The following is a 16,983-nucleotide window of genomic DNA, read 5'->3' as shown; positions in this document are numbered from 1 at the left end:
GATGTTCGAGGGCATTACTGCAAATGCAAAGGCAACGTGTAAAATTTCTAGACACGTGGCATGACAAAATTGGTACACCTAAGTTTCTGGAAACAGTTTGGTTTATGTTCAAAAAGGTCGGCATATGTGTAACCAAAAAGGACAAAAAAAAAAAAAAAAGTACTTGACGCTCTTTTCCTACTTGCCGTGTGTTGAGTAAGGGCATACTCGCTTGCACTTTACTCCACGTGTGTAATCACACTTTGAAGTTTCTTTTTCCTTTTTCCTTTCTACGAGTGAAAAGTATTGCATACCGACTCTCATTTCAAGAGCTGTTTTTTGTTGTTGAAGGAAATGCAATATTCACATTGAAGAGCTTGAAAATATTATAAATGTGAATGGTGCTATGAAGATACCAGCACCCCCGAACTGTAGCTCTTCTCTAGAGAGTGATGTTTGCGTTCTATATCCTTCATTGAGAAACTAATCTCGTATTATTATGTAGTTAAAAAATTATGTAATATGATATACTTAATATTAAGAATTAAATTGTTCATATACATACATATCTATGCTAAAATTAAGACATGATGGCAAATAACTTCACCTCTTATTTTGGAAATGTAAAATTCTCATTTCGTGAGTTTTGGATACTCTTTTCTCCATCATAAGGCTAAGAATCAATTTACTATTCCCTTCTTTTATATATTTTTGTTTGCTAAATACTGAAATGATGTCTCATATCTATTCTTAAGTCTCATGTTCATTAATATGACCTTTGTAGAGAGAAAAAAAAAATGATAACATTGGTAAAGACTAGAGAATTTTTACGAATGATATCTCCGTAATTCAACCACTTATTTGAGACTTAATACAAAATTATAGGATTGGTTGTTATCAACCATTGAACATTAAATCCAACAACTTCCTTCCCCATAGTTCCCAAGTGGCAATGGAGAAAAACTCATATCTATAGGGAAAAAAAACCGCAATGTACAAGTGTACATAAACATGAAATTATTCTTATGCACCAAAAAAGGGAAAGAAAAAAAAAAGAAAAAAAAAGAGACCATTGTTCTTAAGGTTAGGGAAGCGAGTACAAATTTCACACATAAAGTCGAGAAAATACAATTGAATTTTGAAACCCAATTCATTTCTATATTTTAAAACAAAAACCCCAAATTTGCCACCAAATGACCAAAAGTCCCTTTCTCTATGTAACTCGATACACGTCTCTCTCTCACATGTCGCTTCCTTTTGTTCAACTTAAAACCCCTCTCTCTCCCAAAACCCCACGTCAGAGAGACCAAAACCAAAACCTCTGCCCTTCTCCCATTGCAGACCTGCAACAACCACAATGACGGCCGTTTTCAGAAGAAACACTAACATCACCCGCCTTCTACACAAGCACTCCATCACCGACCCGATCGGAGCCCCGACAATTCTCCAATCCCAAACGCAGTCCAAAGCCTACCTCCGCTTCCCCCAAGTTTTCCGGAAAGCCAGAGACTACGACCTCTCTCCCTCTGTCTTCTCCTCCGCCTTTTCTTCCTCCAAGTCCTCTGCTGAAACGACGTCGGTTTCTAAGCTTGGGTTCGTGGGTTGGTATCTGGGTATGCTCCAGCACCGGCCCATTTTGACAAAGAGTGTCACTGCAGCGCTTATTTACACTACTGCTGATTTGTCTTCCCAGGTGGGTCAAACCGTAATTAAATCATCACTTTTGGCATTTTCTGGTACATTTTGTCAATTGGCTCTTGTTTTAATGTGGTATCTAATGAAAATAATGATATTTATCAGACATTAGCAAAATCGTCATTTTCAGAATCTTATGATGCTGTAAGGACATTGCGCATGGCTGGATATGGAATGCTGGTTTTAGGGCCATCCCTGCATTTCTGGTTCAATTTCATGTCAAGAGTCTTCCCAAAACGTGATATTTTCTCTACATTGATGAAAATGGCTATGGGGCAGACGCTTTATGGACCTACCATGACTGTTGTTTTCTTCTCCTTGAATGCATGTCTACAAGGTATGCATAAAGCATGTTTCTTTATAGCACATTTTTCATGTTGAATACTGTTTGTCAAGGTCCAAGGATTATATGTGCTCTGCCTCAACTTTGTATAACTTTATATTTTGCAAAGATTTTTATGAATTAATGCTGCATTTGTCTGACAGATCAATCATGTGTAGTACATAAAATTTGTTCTACATTCTTGAATCTGGGCATTTCTCTTTTCATATTATAATTTGTTCAGCAAAGATTGCATTTTAAACGTGTGAGGATCGAATTCAGCGGCAATTAGATTGGTTTGTCAATGATTGTGAATTAGGTTGTTCTAGGTTTTATTTTGTGAAAATTATGATTGAGCCTGCCACACTTCATTGTATAAGTTACTTTGGAAATTGGCTTTCCAATTTTTATACTTGAAATCAAAGATGAAAATCAGTTTTACAGAGAGTTGATGATGGGATGCTGAAAAGGGATAAATACATGTATAGAGTGTAGTTGTAGTTCGCCCAGATAAACAAAAGTCTAGATGTACTGAGTTTTAATATCGACCCTTGTGTTTAACTTTTGGGAAATGTTTCCTGTTTGTATGCAAGAATAATGGTATAACTTTGATGCATTATGAATAATGGTATAACGTGTCTCTATGTGAATTAATTCTTCAAGCGCTAACTGCTAAGTAAACAATTAGAGCCGAACTGAGTCTGCAGAAAGATGTTTTAAGTATACAAGGTGTTTCATTTCAAGTTCATATGGTCTAAGTATTTTCCATGATTGCCAAATCCAGGTGAAAACGGTACAGAAATTGGTGCCCGTTTAAAGCGAGACTTGTTCCCGACATTGTTAAGTGGTGTTATGTACTGGCCACTATGCGATTTTATCACATTCAGATTCATTCCTGTCCAATTACAGGTATATGTGGAAGTTTCTCTCTCTCTCTCTCTCTCTCTCTCTCTCTTTTATTTTGGTTTTTCTCAATTTTTTTGGATTTGGGAATCACTTGAAATTTTAAAGGGGTTGTCTGCTGAGTTCTATACTGTCACACACACAACTTGGATTTGGCTCCAGATAATAGTGGGAAATTTTCTGATTTGATCAGTTCACCTCGTTGTTTGTCCAACCGACATATTTGACATGATCTGCAACTAACTTGGGAACTTTTGTTTTTTTCCTCTTATACAGCCATTAGTGAGCAATGGATTTTCGTATCTGTGGACCATTTATATGACATACATGGCAGGCCTGGAGAAAGCAGGTACAACATCCTAGCTGAATTGACTGTAGGTGCCAATTTATTTCATTAGTCTCATCTTCAAGATCTAGACATGTCTCCACAACCGTGCTTGGAAGTTGCTCGTGATGCCTTTACACAGTAAAGCTTCTGGGAGCCTGAGCAGAAATGCTAATGTGACATCCAAAGCCGAACCATGGTTGAAGCGCAAGCTATGAATCTCACTCTGATATAAATTAGACAGAGCTACATTATTTATGAATTAGATTCATTGGTAATTATCTTTAGATCGTGTTTTTCCCGGTACTTGTAAAACAAGCATACACGTTATGTTATGTAAAGCACTAGGTTGATGTTGAAGAAGAAACTTACAAATGACAATCTCTTTTCGCAGAAACAAATGCATGCCGGATTTTCATTTTGCTTGTATATTAAATTTTTATTTTTTTAAATTTTCTGGAAGAGCTGTTTTTCAGCAATTCAAGTTCTTTAGAACAGGTTGACAAGTATATAAGGAAAGGCACATCTTTGGTGAGTTCCTGATTATTGATATAACCGGTGCTGAATGAACACCATCTCAAGGTCCTCATAAACTTGGCATCAGAACGTCATTGATTCTTTGAGTTAGTGGATATGACTTTTATTAAACCAAGGAATTACATACAAGAGAAGTATTACAGGGTGTCTAGATTAGAATCTCAAAAAAAAAAAAAAAAGTTACAGTAAAACAACAACGTTCATATTGCAGACGCTCAAAAAATTTCTTCCAAATTGTATGGCTGAGCAGACCAAGCCACCCACCTTCTCTTTGCCGGCTCCATCAATCAACTGGCGAGGTCCATGTAACACAAACTTTGCATTTAAGGCTTTCTTCAAACTTGAACTGATCCTCACTCATTGTTCTTGATTTTGACGGCCTCTATACAGTTTATTGCCGATACGAAAGTGGAATTACACAGAACATTGTATTTTATTGTCAACTGCTAACTTCATTACGTACAAAGTTCAGACAGCAGCTCTTCACCGGTGGGGAAGATTAACATACAAATAAACAAAAGATATTTCATACATCAGTTAATCATCGTATATAGCAGATATTCATTCCTAAGAAAGGAAAGGTTCCATAAAGTGAGTTGGGAAGCGTGGTTATGAAGCAACACACACACACACACACACACACACAGAGACACATGTTTTATATTTAAGGCAATGAATTGTGAGCTCAAAGTGATGCTGTAGCTTACTTTGAACAATTTAATATGCTTGATATTGTAGTCAGAAGCTCACCTGTTATAATTTAAAGCAGGCTTGCAACCGCCTTTGGATATGCATTTCCTCACTAAAAGAAAATTGAAGCGATCCCTCAATCAAAGAGATGCCTTCTCAAGAACTTTGCTCACATAAGCCTAGGCATTGATTACGTCAAGAACTGCACACACCATTATGTCAGTCAAGTATCAGTGCTCCAAGTGAGGGAAGAGGAGAAATCCTGCCAAAATTATTTTGTGTAACCTGCTATTTCAATTACAGGCTCAGGAAAAATAAGACAAAATTTCGTAACAAATCACTAATAGGTTTCATTAGCTGAGAGGAATGTAACACTAAAAGTAAAATAAGGCAAGCGGGAAAAGTAAATTAAATAATATGCAACTGTCAAACTGCAATAATTTGAATTGTGAACAAGACGTTTTCCCATAACTTGGTAATAAGAAAAATGGGAACAAAAACAGATATTCATTGAAGAACAATGTTCAAACACTGGTGATGTCTTGTATAAATTGTTTACATGTTTTGGTATTGACATGCCCCCTCCAAAACAATTATCAAGCCTATATCTAAATGCAACCTAATGAACTTTACCCAAAACTTCTCACATAATCTACAACTTATTCCCTATCACAATGCTTCAAAACTCCGTACCAGGCAGAGACTAAAAATCCGTGTAAGGTTAAAGAATTAATCCAAAACACTGAACTATGAATAACTGAGGGTGCAATTTCATGCCTCGTCATCTCATCAACCGCTGAATGTGTGCAATGATTTATTTCACTCTTCAGAAGCACGCAAGACAATCTTCTCACGCTGTATGGCCCAATCTGCACCGAGTATCTGGGGATTTAGCTCAACTGAGGCAGAAAAATCCAATACAGTCACATAAGTAGATTTTCTTTCTCTTTGCATATTTCTCGGAAGTGACATCCCATTCAAACCATCTTTGTACGGGTATGAGCCACTTAGTTGTTTTAAGTGCTCATTGCCATGCCTTGTCCCAGCTAGCTGAATACAAGGTTCTATTAATCTCTTTAGGTAAGCATCTAATCCATTATTCAAGAGGTTAACACAGTCTACAGAGACACTAATGCCCTCCAATTCCAACTTCCGCTCCAAACGACTTCTTAATGATCTTGTATCAGGTAGCTCGCCACGGTTTTGACAGGTCTCAGGGTGGTAAGTACTACACAATGATACATTAGGAAGAGCTTTACGTGATCCACCCAAATAAATACCTAGAGGAGCTGTTACTGGGCTTCTACTTTGAATAGATGGGCTTCCTGCGTCCTGTTCGACCTCTTCTCCATCTTCTACAGAGGCAACTTCAACAGGAGGTCTGCTTCCAAGAGAAAGCAATTCACTAGCACTTTGCTGCTCCTGTGCTTTAGAAATGAACTCCTCAGATGCCAAATTTTGGGGCTTTCCATTTGGCCCCAAAGGGCTTGGGCGGTCCCGGAACTTGCGTTCCCGATTAACTGGAGACCTGCCCTTGCGAGGAGATTGAGGAAATGCATCCGCATTAACTGATTGAAAACCATTCTTCTGATAGCCATTCGCCACTTTAACATTCAGGGTACTTCCACCTTTCTTAATACCTGTCAAGGGTGGAACTTTTGCAAGGCAGGCATTCTTGATAATTGATTTGATAAGTCGGTTATGAAGATGGACATTTTCCCTCCCAATAGTCCGATTGCAAAACTTGTCGAATTCACACTTGCTAATCTTTGAACTAAACAATCTCCTGATCAGATCAAAGTATTTCTCAGCTCTCTGATGCCCAATCCTTTGGATAATCAGACCTTTCAGCTCTAGAGTGTCGATACGCGTATAGCTTTGATTGGGCACCATTTCTTCCCCTCCACTTGCTAAAACTCACCAAAACCAGATCCTCATTGAAACCTTGAATTCTCCAGCAAAACCCAGATGACAGAATACATGATCTTCAATCCAAAACCTAAAACCCTAATTTTCAGACAACCTGCATGTTCACCAAAGCATCAGAAGCAAATTCCTAAATTTTCTTAATCAAATTGAACATGGGTACTAAAATTCTGCTCAAATTACTTCAATTACAAAGATAAATATCACTGGGAACTAAACATTGACTAAACCAAGAGTTCAAAGAAACATAAATATCAAAATATCTTTCTAAATTTGGAAATTTAACGAGAAAAAGTAGCCGAAGCAAAAAATTGGACAAATTTGATAGATTTCAGTAACAATTTACAGATTTGACAGAAACCCAATTCAGATTTTGGCATGAAATACAAACCCAAAAAGCGCGTTGACCAAAGAACGAAGAAAGAGAGAGAGACACGAACCTGGCTCGAACGAGGTCACAGTTGGATTGCCCTTTGAGTTTGAGTGTGTTTTTTATTTCCTCTTTTTCCCAATTGTTATTTGGTGATTGTGCTTTGTCTGTTTTGTTTAGAAGCTGTTTCTGTTATAACATGGACATGCCAAACAAGGATTAGGAAGAAGAGGGCTTTGCCTTTGTGTACTTTTCAGATGAAAACACAGAAGTGCGCTTTACTGAGTTTGAGAATTGAGATGTGGAGACTTCGGTTAGGGCCCGTTTGTTTGCGCTTTTTTTTAACCGTCCTTCGTTTTTCTTTCCTTTCCCTCCTTGTCTCCCCTGTGGTAAACAGAAAAAAAAAAAAAAAAAAAAAAAAACTCCCTCAAAATTACCGACCAAAATTGGTTGATATTATTTATTTATTTATTCTGTTGGGAGATCGAACACTACTGATTGTGTACTATTGATCAATATAGATTGTATTGTGGTGTTACGTCAATCAACAGTTTATCAATTAATCATGTGCACATAAGTGATTGAAAATAGCATAGTGCTATTATACTAACCTTAGAGGAGGGTACTGATAATTCATTGAACGACTAACACTAGAATGTCTCTATTCCCGTATTATTTTGTTAGCAAACTTTTCAGGGTTTTTGTAAAGTAGTGGGTTGATTGATGTTGTTGAAGACAAACCACGAGAGTATCACTTAAAAATCTATTTTATTGGGAAACAAAGGCTTGTGGAACTTGAAAACGAAGTTCTATATTATAAGCTCTTTTTCTCCAGTTCTAGAAGAAACTTGTCTTTGTGCTTGGTTCACTGATAATTCTACACATCTAACGCAAGCAATTCGACTTCTTCTTCTTCGCTGTTGAGGGATACAGTTTTCCATCTAACCTGGTTAACTTGTAAGGCTTTGTCAGCAGATTTGCTTTTGGATGTGTAGATTCAAACCAGGGAGGCAATTGAACAAAAACAGAATTCTATAATGAATTGGATTCTGTCAATGGTCAATCAACTAAAAATTCAGTAATACAATCTGATATTTAAAACATAGCTCATCTTGAGCTCAGTGAAGCAGGCCTCAGAACAAACTACCCTACCTATGCAATATAACAACATTCTAATAGTCGGGTCAGCATTCTTCAAACAATGCCTTCTGGTCTTTGATATTAAGCTGAGGCTTCAGATCTGGCTGTGCGCCTTCCACAGTTCACAACCAATTATGAGTACCTCTTCAAAACTATTTAATCAATAGAAATTTCTTTGAAATTATATAGCCGACGAAGCTGATCAGAACCAACTTACCCACCTTCTCTTTCCTTCTCCACAATGCACTGACAAGTTTCATCAATTGAGAAGAATGAATAGTCCAGTTAAAATAGGGTGAGCAAGAAAAGTAAAATCCATTTGAAGTTAAAACTTTCTAAAGATTTGTAACCGTCTAATTGATAACTGAAGTCACTGTACCAATTATGAACGATGAATATACGAAAATAGAGAACAAACTAAAATGAATTGAAAGTAGTGTCCAAACCTTCAAACAGTGAGGTCTTGTATGAAAACGTTAACATATTACTGTATTAACATGCCCTCTTAAGAATGACTATCAAGCCTATGCAACCTAATGAGCTTTACCCCAACTTCCCACAGAATCCACAAATTTTTCTTATGTCAAAGCTTAAAACCTTGAAGAGGCAGAGCCTACAAATCCATGTGAGGTCAAATGATCAAAAAACTGAACTATGAATAATTGAGGGCGTAAGTTTCACATCCCTTGATCTCATCAACTGCTGAATGTGCGCATAAAAGGTTTTTTTTTTTTTTTTCACTCTTCAGAAGCACGTACGACAATCTTCTCAAGCTGTATGGCCCAATTTTCGCCAAGTATTTGCGGATTTAACTCCACTGCTGCACAAAAATCTAACATGGATGCATAAGTAGATTTTTTCTCTCTTTGCATATGTCCCCCACGCAATGTCCCATTTGAACCACATATATACAGACCGTTTAGTTGTTTTAAGCACTCGTTCCCATGCCTTGCCCCAGCTAATCGAATACAAGGTTCCAGTAATCTCTTCAGGAAAGTATCTAACCCATTGTTCAAGAGGTTAACACAGTCTACAGAAACACCAATACCCTCCATCTCCAACTTACTCTCCAAACGACTTCTTAACGATTTTGTATCAGGTAGCTCACCACAGTTTTGACAAGTTTCACGGTGGTATGTACCACCACACACTGATACATTGGGAAAAGCTTTACGTGATCCACCCAAATGCATGGATATACCAAAGGGAGCTGTTACTGGGCTTCTACTTTGAATAGCTGAGCTCCCTGCAACCTGTTCAACTTCTTCTCCATCCTCAGAGGCAACTTCAATGGGAGGCCTGCTGTCAAGAGAAAGCAACTCAGTAGGACTTTGCTGCTCATGTGCTTTGGAAATCAATTTCTCATATGCAATATTTTGGGGCTTTCCATTTGGGCCCAAAGGACTTGGACGGTCCCGAAACTTACGATCTCGATTAACAGCAGTCCGGCCCTTGCGAGGGCATTGAGGAAATGCATCCCCGTAAACCGGTTGAGCACAACTCTTCTGATAGCCAATTACAACTTTAGCATTGAGGGCACCTCCCCTTTTCCTAATACCTGTCAGTGGTGGAGTTCTTGCAAGGCAAGCATTCTTGATAATTGACCTAATAAGCTTGTTATGAAGATGGACATTTTCCCTCCCAATAGTCCGAATGCAGAATTTGTTGAAGTCACACTTGCTAATCTTCAAACCAAACAATCTTCTGGTCAGATCAAAGTATTTCTCAGCTCTCTGATGCCCAATTTTTTGAACAATTGTAAATTTTAGCTCTGAAGTGTCAATACGAGAATAGCTTTGATTTGGCAACATCTTTTTTCCCTCCACTTCTTGCCTTATAATTCACCAAAATCAGATCCACATTGAAACCTCGAATTCTCCAGCAAAACCCAGATGACAGAATGCAGGATCTTCAACTCAAAACCTAAAACCCTTATTTCAGGCAAAATATTCATCTGTATATTCACCAAAATGGCATTAGAAAACAAATTCCTAAATTTCTTAATCAAAATGAACAAGATCCATGTACAAATTTTGCTCAAATAATATAAATGTCATCTTGAACATTAACTATATCATGAGTTCAGAAAAACATAAGATTACAATGTCTTTACGACATTCAAAAATAAAAGAGAAAGAGTAGCAGAAACAAAAACGGACAAATGTGATAGATTTCATAAACAATTTGCAGAAACCCATTTGAGATTGTGGTAAGAAATCAAAACCCAAAAAGCGAATTGACCAGAGAACGAAAGTACAGAGAGACGCACCTGAGTGAAACTAGGCCAATGCTTGAAGCTACTTCTGTTAACCAAACAAGGATTAAGATGAAGGGCTTTGTGTGCTTTCCGAACCTTCTTCTGTAAAAGCTACACGTGCGTTTTTCTGAGTTTGAGAGATGTGAAAGACTTGTTTAGGGCCCGTTTGCTTGCGCTCTTTTGTAACTGTCTTTCGTTTTTCCTTCCTTTTACCTCCCCTCTAGTGAAGAGAGAGAATAAAAAAACATGTTTCATATTTTAAGGGCAAACATTTGGCTTTGATCTTTCTTTTTGTTTTTAAAGAGAGGGGAAGCAGAAATTCATACTATTTTTTTTAGCTCTAGGTATACTTTACCTCGGAATCTATAAATCATCACATCAAATGCAAAATCCTATTGAGGTACAAATTGTAATTGTAAGTGATATAAAGTTGGAGGCCAAAATCTCATACATTCATACGTCAAATGTAGCCTCATCATTTGGTTCGTAACCTACCAACTTGCTACACTATACTTGATCTTGTTTAGGAGTGCTTCTGAAAGAGTTAAAAGTGCTTTTTGACAAACAAAAGTGTTTTTTTACAGCATTTGGCAGAATAATTTAGAAGTATTTTTGGGTCATAGAAACACTTTCTGGTGAAGCATTTTGGTATGTACTTCTTCAAGAAGCACTTGGATTTCTTATGAAAATTTCAACACTTTTATAATAAAAATACTTTTGTTAGAATGCTTATAAGCATAAGTGCTTCCTAGAAAAGCATTCCCAAATGAGCCATATTCAAACAAATATTCGCTTGTGTACAAAACAAGCAGCTGGTGAGCAGCTTGCCATGGATAGATAAAGTAGGAGCCTAGAATTGTTACTGTGGTTCATTGACTTCATTTCGAGGACATTGGGTTTAGGGCTTTGCCATGGATAGACAAAGAGTTGAGATGCCAACAAAGCGGACCATCTGGGTTCTGCATTTGGTGATTATTGTACATTTTTCTATCCTTTGCAAAAGAACTTTATAACCTTTTCAATGCAATCGAAACTCTGAAAGCATGTACAGTTTTCAAACCCAGTTTTCATCTTGCACAAACTAACTTCATACAAACACCAATACATCAAAATAACTTCAAACACATAAAAAAAAAAATTACAGCTTCAAACACTTAGTATTAGAATTACAGCTTATATGGTAAAGAATTATACATTCGTTTATAGCTTTGCATACCAGTGAAAGTTGGTATGAAAAGGACTGGCTACTCTAATTTCAAGACTTCTTCTAACCTCAATTTGGAGGGTTCTTGTTCTGTACCAGGTGACAAGTCTGTGAGAAGGCCAACTGAAGCCTCATCTGCATCTTCTGGATGCAACTGCGATGCCGATGAATGACCAGCCGGACAGTTAAGGGGAGGCTCAGCAGGTTGTTCCGCATCAAAATGTGCCCACTTCCTATCCTTTGCATGAACTAAAAGAGGGTACAACAAAACCCCAACAATGATTACACAACCACTTACAAAGTAAGTCCTTAGAGAAGCCAAGCACATAACAAGAACAAGCAACAATGCAGGAGGCAGGCAAAGCATTGTTGCCCCAAATGTTTGGAAGGGGACTTTGTAAGGTCGATGAAGGTCTGGCTTCTTTACTCTCAATTTTATAAAAGCTGCAAATTCAAGAAGCATTCCTATAGCATATAAGAAATTAAGAAATTCCAAGATCTCCTGAAAACTCATCCACGACAAGAAGATAACTCCGGTAGCAGAGCACAAAATGCTAACAGTAGGTGTTCCATACTTTGACCTACAAGATGGAATTAAACAAACAATCAGGTAAGTGCTCATCAACACTGCACCTAAGGTCAGATAGCATCCAACTCAATTTGGAAGCAAAATGTCCTTTACTTTGAAGAAAGGATCCCCTATCGAATCTTGGGATATAAATTATAAATAATCTGTCACTTAATTAAGTTTATAGATGGAATATGCATCAAAGGTTAAATTCCTTGAGGTTGCTAAGGGAGATGAAACATACAAGTTACAAACCTTGAAGCAAATATAGCCGGAAGCATTCCCATCTCACTCATCCCAAGAAGTTGAAAGGCATCACTGCTCATTTCTGCTTCAAACAACCCCATGTTAGACATTGCAGCAGCTGCTTGAATCCACCACTTAAGCCAAAAGCCACCTATTAACATCCCAACTTCTGCAAAGTACCCATCAGTCCACTCACTAGAGGCAGAGTTTAAAGCTCCTGTTCCAGCAAGAAGTGGGATCAAATATGAAGAAACCACCACAACTACAGCCCCGAGAAGCGCCTTTGGAAATGTCTTACTTGGATTTTCAACCTCCCCTGCAAGGGTACTTGCCTTATCCCAATAGTTCAGATTCCAAAACATACTATTGAAGTATCCCCTCCAATCCACCTTCTTAAAGTCTACAACTAGCCACTGCTTAACCCTTATTCTGGGAATCGAAAGAATCGCCATTACAAGAAACGGGCAAAGTGAGAAAATCGCAAGGGAAACAGCAGAGAACCCGACAATGTGTAGTCCACGGTAGTTCAAGTATGTCAATGAGAATGTTATTCCCAAAAGAGCTGGAATTCGAGCTATCAACCGGTTGAAGACGGGAAATGAATGCTTCAAGTAATCCAGGAATAAAACAGGGTAAAGAGCGTTGTCCATAACCCCACTAAACCATTTCCAAAAGCCCTCTTGGAAACCCCAGAAAGGCCCAAAAGCTGATGATATCCAGAGCACATATCCACCATTTTCAGGGAAGCTTGTGGCAAGCTCAGCTGTCACTAAAGCTTCTGGGATGCTCCAAAACAAGGGAAACACCAAGAAACCAAGCAAAGACAAAAGAGGGCCACCCCCAGCCCTGACTGAATCCTCTACACCAAAAGGACCCCCAGAAACCTCATAGAAAATTAGAGCTATAAGAGGCAAAAGTGTCAACTTTGGGTTTGGTTTTGCAGCTGTGTTCTTTGCATCATCATTGACTATTCCCTCTTCAGCCATCAACAGACAGCAGAGGGAAAAATATACGAACTCCAATACCAAGCAGCCTAATGGATTCAATGAACTGGGTTATGCCTGAAATTTAGATCTGGTTATTGTTTCATGATGCTAAGCTGTAACTGTAGCCTGCTAGCTCCATCAAAACCCATGACAAAAACAATCAAAGAAGTTTCTGCAGGTGATTTTGTTCAGAGAAAGTACCTGTTTTGAAGGATTTGCCAAACTGGGTGTGGCCTGAATTTCACAATGGAGGTGTTGGATTGGATCAATGAACCCTCTCTTCTATTTTGCTTCTTGGAAGAAAACTAAAGCCACTTCCTTCCACAGAAGTGATGAAAATGGATCCTTCATTTGTGGGAGAGTCTAATCTTTGACTGGGGATGCGTTGCATACGCGCTGTAGAGTCACGTGAGGCTAATATTTATGTGGAATGTTGGGATGTCACTACACTGTCCTCCCATACGCCATTGTGTTGGATTGCGTACTGAACATGGCATGGATATGTGGAAGATATGATGATGACCCATTGGTTCCCCAACGTGGTCGTTGATTATGTGAATGTGATGTTAGTTGGGGTCGGAAACAAGAGACATAAAATAGATAGAGGTGCCATTCGAATGCATGTAACAAGTTCTGCTGAAAAAAATAAAAATTGCACTTAAGAAGTTACCTAACCACCTAATACACTATTCTACAACGATTTTTCTAACCTATAGGTAGAAATTGCCTTAAAAGTCGGCTCGTAAGAAAATAATGCCCAAGGTTCTAAATTCACTTTAAAATATGTTTTTTTTATTCCTAAAGTGGGCTCTTGCTCGTAAGCAAATATTCCTTATTAGAATTCATACACCAAACAAGCCGTCTTTTTCCCGCCACACATCTCCTTCGCGTCTCGCTGTCTCTGAAAATGTCGGAGCATCCATTGCAGGCGCTGTTTGAAACTGTTGCGAAAGTCTCAAATTCAATTCAAGCCCAACTCTCTAATCTCATAGGCCAACCTCGCCACTCCTCTCCCACAACGCAAACACGTCTTTTCTCTGTCTCTTCCTCCTCCAAAGTACGTTCGTCAGAAAATGTCTCCACCCATCCCCAGCACACAGATCTCATCACCATGAAAAAGGTACTCTTTCTCATTGATGATCGTTACACTCACTCGTTTGCAGTGTTTTAAATCTAAAGTTGCAGCCTTTGTTGGATCTCCTTGTTTGTCTTCTGTCTTAGAGAGATGGGTAACTCGGTAACTGTTTGATAGAAGTCCTGAACGAGTCTAGCGCTGATTTTTATGTGTTAGTGCATGTGGATTTTTCTCTAATTCACGTAGAGTGAATCCCATTGAAATATGTTTTTTTGTTGGAAGCATTTGTTTGGTGGGTTTTGTGTGTAAATGTAGGGTCGGCTGAGATATTGTGTTTGCAGCAACACAGGATCGGCTTATTGGCTGAGACGGGTTGTGTTGTATACTAATGCCGTATCTTTCACTTTACAAAATGTATGCAGGTTGAGTTCCTGTAGGCACCAGTAGCCATAGTTAGCTTCCATGGCATTTTCAAGCCATTTTATTCTGTCGAAAACTTATTTAGAATTTCAACAGGGAATTGCTTTGTTGATAATGATGAATCAATTCCTTATATTCAGGGAAATTTGGCTAGTCCTTTGACTAAAGAACAGCTTGGAAGAGCCACTTGGACTTTTCTTCACACTCTTGCTGCTCAGGTAAACAAAGTAGTGAGTGTTAGTATTATTTGCAGTGTGCAATAATGTTGTTAACGAATCCAGAACAAAATTGAAAGTAAAGTTGGTATACTATAAACTAACTAGTCCCTTGGTTCATTCCCCTTGCTTTACAAAAATATCTTCTAGTTTTTTAATTATCCTAAAGATAACTACTGCAGACTACCAGCTAAAAAATAGACATTTGCAAGAAAATTACTTATGTATACTGCACCTTCTGCTCTTGATCTCAACAAAATGACATATTATGCGCATGTAATTATTAACCATTTCATGTAGATTGAATTATTTAATAACTTTTATTTGTTTCAGTATCCAGATAAACCAACAAGGCAACAGAAGAAGGATGTAAAAGAATTGGTATATGCTTCTCTCTCTCTCTCTCTCTCTCTCTCTCTCTCTCTCTCTCTCTCTCTCTCTCTAACTAGTCTATGTACCACAACAAAAATGATGCCATGACTTGGTGCTTCAGTTGGGTTTCCATTAAGTTATTATATAGCAATGGACCATAAATCTACTTCATTAGTTGTTCTTTGTTCATTTCTGAAGAGCTAAGAAGAGTTTCACAATCCTACTCCTGCGGAAATATGATTGCAAATCATTTTTTCTTAAAGGGTAACACCATTAGCTCATTAGCACTCCTCAATTAACCTCTGGCACTCCAAACTGATTATCTTATGATTTTTATGCACTCACAATGTGGAGTGCAAGGTAAAAAGGAGTGACAATATTCCCGCCTTTCTTAAATCCTTATTTCTTTCGGATGGAGTCTCATCAGAACTTAATGTAGGATTATCCAGAAAGGAAAATGTTTGTTCTTCATAACTTTGTGCAACCTCATTATTTTATTCTAAAATAATTCATTTTTTGGGCGTGTTTTCTTTTTTCTATGTTGGACTTTGACTTTCAAGAAGCCACTGTGATAATATATTGTTAGGTGTGAAACTGATACACAATGTGGAAGAATTGGATTATGCAATCGGAGCAACTCATTTTGTGTGCATTTATTATGCAGATGTCAATATTATCACGAATGTACCCCTGCAAGGAATGCGCAGATCACTTTCAAGAAATTCTCAGGTGCACAATTTCATCTTCATTTCAACATTGCTCATCATGATTGTTCTCTATTTTTCCATAATTCTCAACTACGTTATAGGTCCTTTGCTATCAAATGATTAAATGTGACATTCAAATGCTTTACCGTACAATCTCCAAATGCTTCTTCCGTATAATTTTGAACCAATAGATGCATCTTTGCTGCATGTTTGGCAGATCAAATCCTGTACAGGCTGGATCACATGCTGAATTCTCCCAATGGCTATGTCACGTGCATAATACAGTTAACAGAAGGTAAGTTCTGCAGAAATCTCCACACAATGCTATTAGCTTTTTCTGACCAGATACTAGAGTTTATTTGCACTGCTAAGATTGAATTTAGTCACTGCAGTGTTTGAAAGGTAGTCTGGCTGACACCAGGCACCAGCTCAACTGTCCTGGTTCTGTAATTTGAGATGCTATTTGATCTGTGGCCCTTTGAGAAACCTGATAATTTTTACATTTTGACAAACTGTATTCTTTTGAGTGCTAAAATGTGGGGTTATTGATACAGCCTTAGCAAACCGGTTTTCCCCTGTGAGCGAGTTGATGCAAGGTGGGGCAAGTTAGAGTGTGAGCAGCGTGCTTGCGATCTACTAGGACTTACTTCGGGATTTGAAGACAAATTGTATTGAGTACTTTCTGGATCAGATGTTGAATTATTAGAGTTGATGGTAATATTGTACACAGCATTGATTGTAATCAACTTCATATAAAAAATTGCATGAGTTACAAATAAAACATATCGATAGTAACCCGTTGCATATTTTGTGGGACTTTGCCCTTTGTGCATGTGCAGCAGTAGACAAAGCTTGTACATGAACAGCTTCTACACTTGAAGGGGCTAGATTGATCAATTCCATGGTTGTCCAAATTACCAATTTTAATTTTCTATTTTGTCAATTTGATTATGACATTACCATAACCCTTGAGGTTTATTGTGTCCCCATATAGAGTTCGGCTGATCATGAATCCCAGCTAATCCAGTTTAACCGCAAGCAAACCA

The 16,983-nt window shown here is 38.0% G+C and overlaps 5 protein-coding genes across 8 annotated transcripts; 2 read left to right on the top strand and 3 right to left on the bottom strand.

Annotated features, from left to right (window-relative positions):
- The first annotated feature begins 1,220 nt into the window (after positions 1 to 1,220).
- LOC103335198 (protein SYM1-like) lies at positions 1,221 to 3,642 on the top strand. Its single transcript, XM_008238206.2, has 4 exons — positions 1,221 to 1,672; positions 1,780 to 2,011; positions 2,781 to 2,905; positions 3,176 to 3,642. Exons 1-4 carry the CDS (start codon positions 1,337 to 1,339, stop codon positions 3,260 to 3,262), a joined length of 780 nt encoding a protein of 259 aa, XP_008236428.2. The 5' UTR covers positions 1,221 to 1,336; the 3' UTR covers positions 3,263 to 3,642.
- Positions 3,643 to 3,848: 206 nt separating this feature from the next.
- Positions 3,849 to 7,069, bottom strand: LOC103335199 (transcriptional regulator of RNA polII, SAGA, subunit). Of its 2 annotated transcripts, XR_016127942.1 has the most exons (4): positions 6,818 to 7,069; positions 5,229 to 6,474; positions 4,512 to 4,653; positions 3,849 to 4,242 (listed from the first exon to the last, which is right to left on the bottom strand). XR_016127942.1 is itself a non-coding variant. In XM_008238207.3 (2 exons), exon 2 carries the CDS (start codon positions 6,342 to 6,344, stop codon positions 5,271 to 5,273), a length of 1,074 nt encoding a protein of 357 aa, XP_008236429.2. In that variant the 5' UTR covers positions 6,345 to 6,474; positions 6,818 to 7,069; the 3' UTR covers positions 4,856 to 5,270. The 2 variants fall into 2 exon arrangements, 1 of the variants encoding a protein (XP_008236429.2); XM_008238207.3 differs by lacking the exons at positions 3,849 to 4,242; positions 4,512 to 4,653 and having other exon boundaries at positions 4,856 to 6,474.
- A 692-nt stretch (positions 7,070 to 7,761) lies between these two features.
- Positions 7,762 to 10,327, bottom strand: LOC103335200 (uncharacterized). Of its 2 annotated transcripts, XR_016127943.1 has the most exons (3): positions 10,157 to 10,327; positions 8,334 to 9,841; positions 7,762 to 8,133 (listed from the first exon to the last, which is right to left on the bottom strand). XR_016127943.1 is itself a non-coding variant. In XM_008238208.2 (2 exons), the coding sequence occupies exon 2, from the start codon at positions 9,696 to 9,698 to the stop codon at positions 8,625 to 8,627; it is 1,074 nt and encodes a 357-aa protein (XP_008236430.2). In that variant the 5' UTR covers positions 9,699 to 9,841; positions 10,157 to 10,327; the 3' UTR covers positions 7,762 to 8,624. The 2 variants fall into 2 exon arrangements, 1 of the variants encoding a protein (XP_008236430.2); XM_008238208.2 differs by having other exon boundaries at positions 7,762 to 9,841.
- Positions 10,328 to 11,195: 868 nt separating this feature from the next.
- PUT5 (Amino acid permease family protein) lies at positions 11,196 to 13,536 on the bottom strand. Its single transcript, XM_008238210.3, has 3 exons — positions 13,350 to 13,536; positions 12,172 to 13,223; positions 11,196 to 11,929 (listed from the first exon to the last, which is right to left on the bottom strand). The coding sequence occupies exons 2-3, from the start codon at positions 13,146 to 13,148 to the stop codon at positions 11,389 to 11,391; spliced, it is 1,518 nt and encodes a 505-aa protein (XP_008236432.1). The 5' UTR covers positions 13,149 to 13,223; positions 13,350 to 13,536; the 3' UTR covers positions 11,196 to 11,388.
- A 250-nt stretch (positions 13,537 to 13,786) lies between these two features.
- On the top strand, positions 13,787 to 16,893 carry ERV1 (Erv1/Alr family protein). Of its 2 annotated transcripts, XM_089053900.1 has the most exons (7): positions 13,787 to 14,268; positions 14,784 to 14,861; positions 15,192 to 15,239; positions 15,895 to 15,959; positions 16,155 to 16,232; positions 16,492 to 16,651; positions 16,777 to 16,893. In XM_089053900.1, exons 1-6 carry the CDS (start codon positions 14,056 to 14,058, stop codon positions 16,610 to 16,612), a joined length of 603 nt encoding a protein of 200 aa, XP_088910026.1. In that variant the 5' UTR covers positions 13,787 to 14,055; the 3' UTR covers positions 16,613 to 16,651; positions 16,777 to 16,893. The 2 variants fall into 2 exon arrangements, with proteins under 2 accessions (XP_088910026.1, XP_008236433.2); XM_008238211.3 differs by lacking the exon at positions 16,777 to 16,893 and having other exon boundaries at positions 13,789 to 14,268; positions 16,492 to 16,746.
- The last annotated feature ends 90 nt before the right edge of the window (positions 16,894 to 16,983 follow it).

Source organism: Prunus mume, linkage group LG6 (genome assembly GCF_029339155.1).
Source record: "Prunus mume cultivar Tortuosa linkage group LG6, ASM2933915v1, whole genome shotgun sequence".
Classification (NCBI taxonomy): Eukaryota; Viridiplantae; Streptophyta; class Magnoliopsida; order Rosales; family Rosaceae; genus Prunus; species Prunus mume.
Note: the sequence above shows the minus strand (reverse complement) of the source record. Positions and strands in the feature narration are given on the sequence as shown.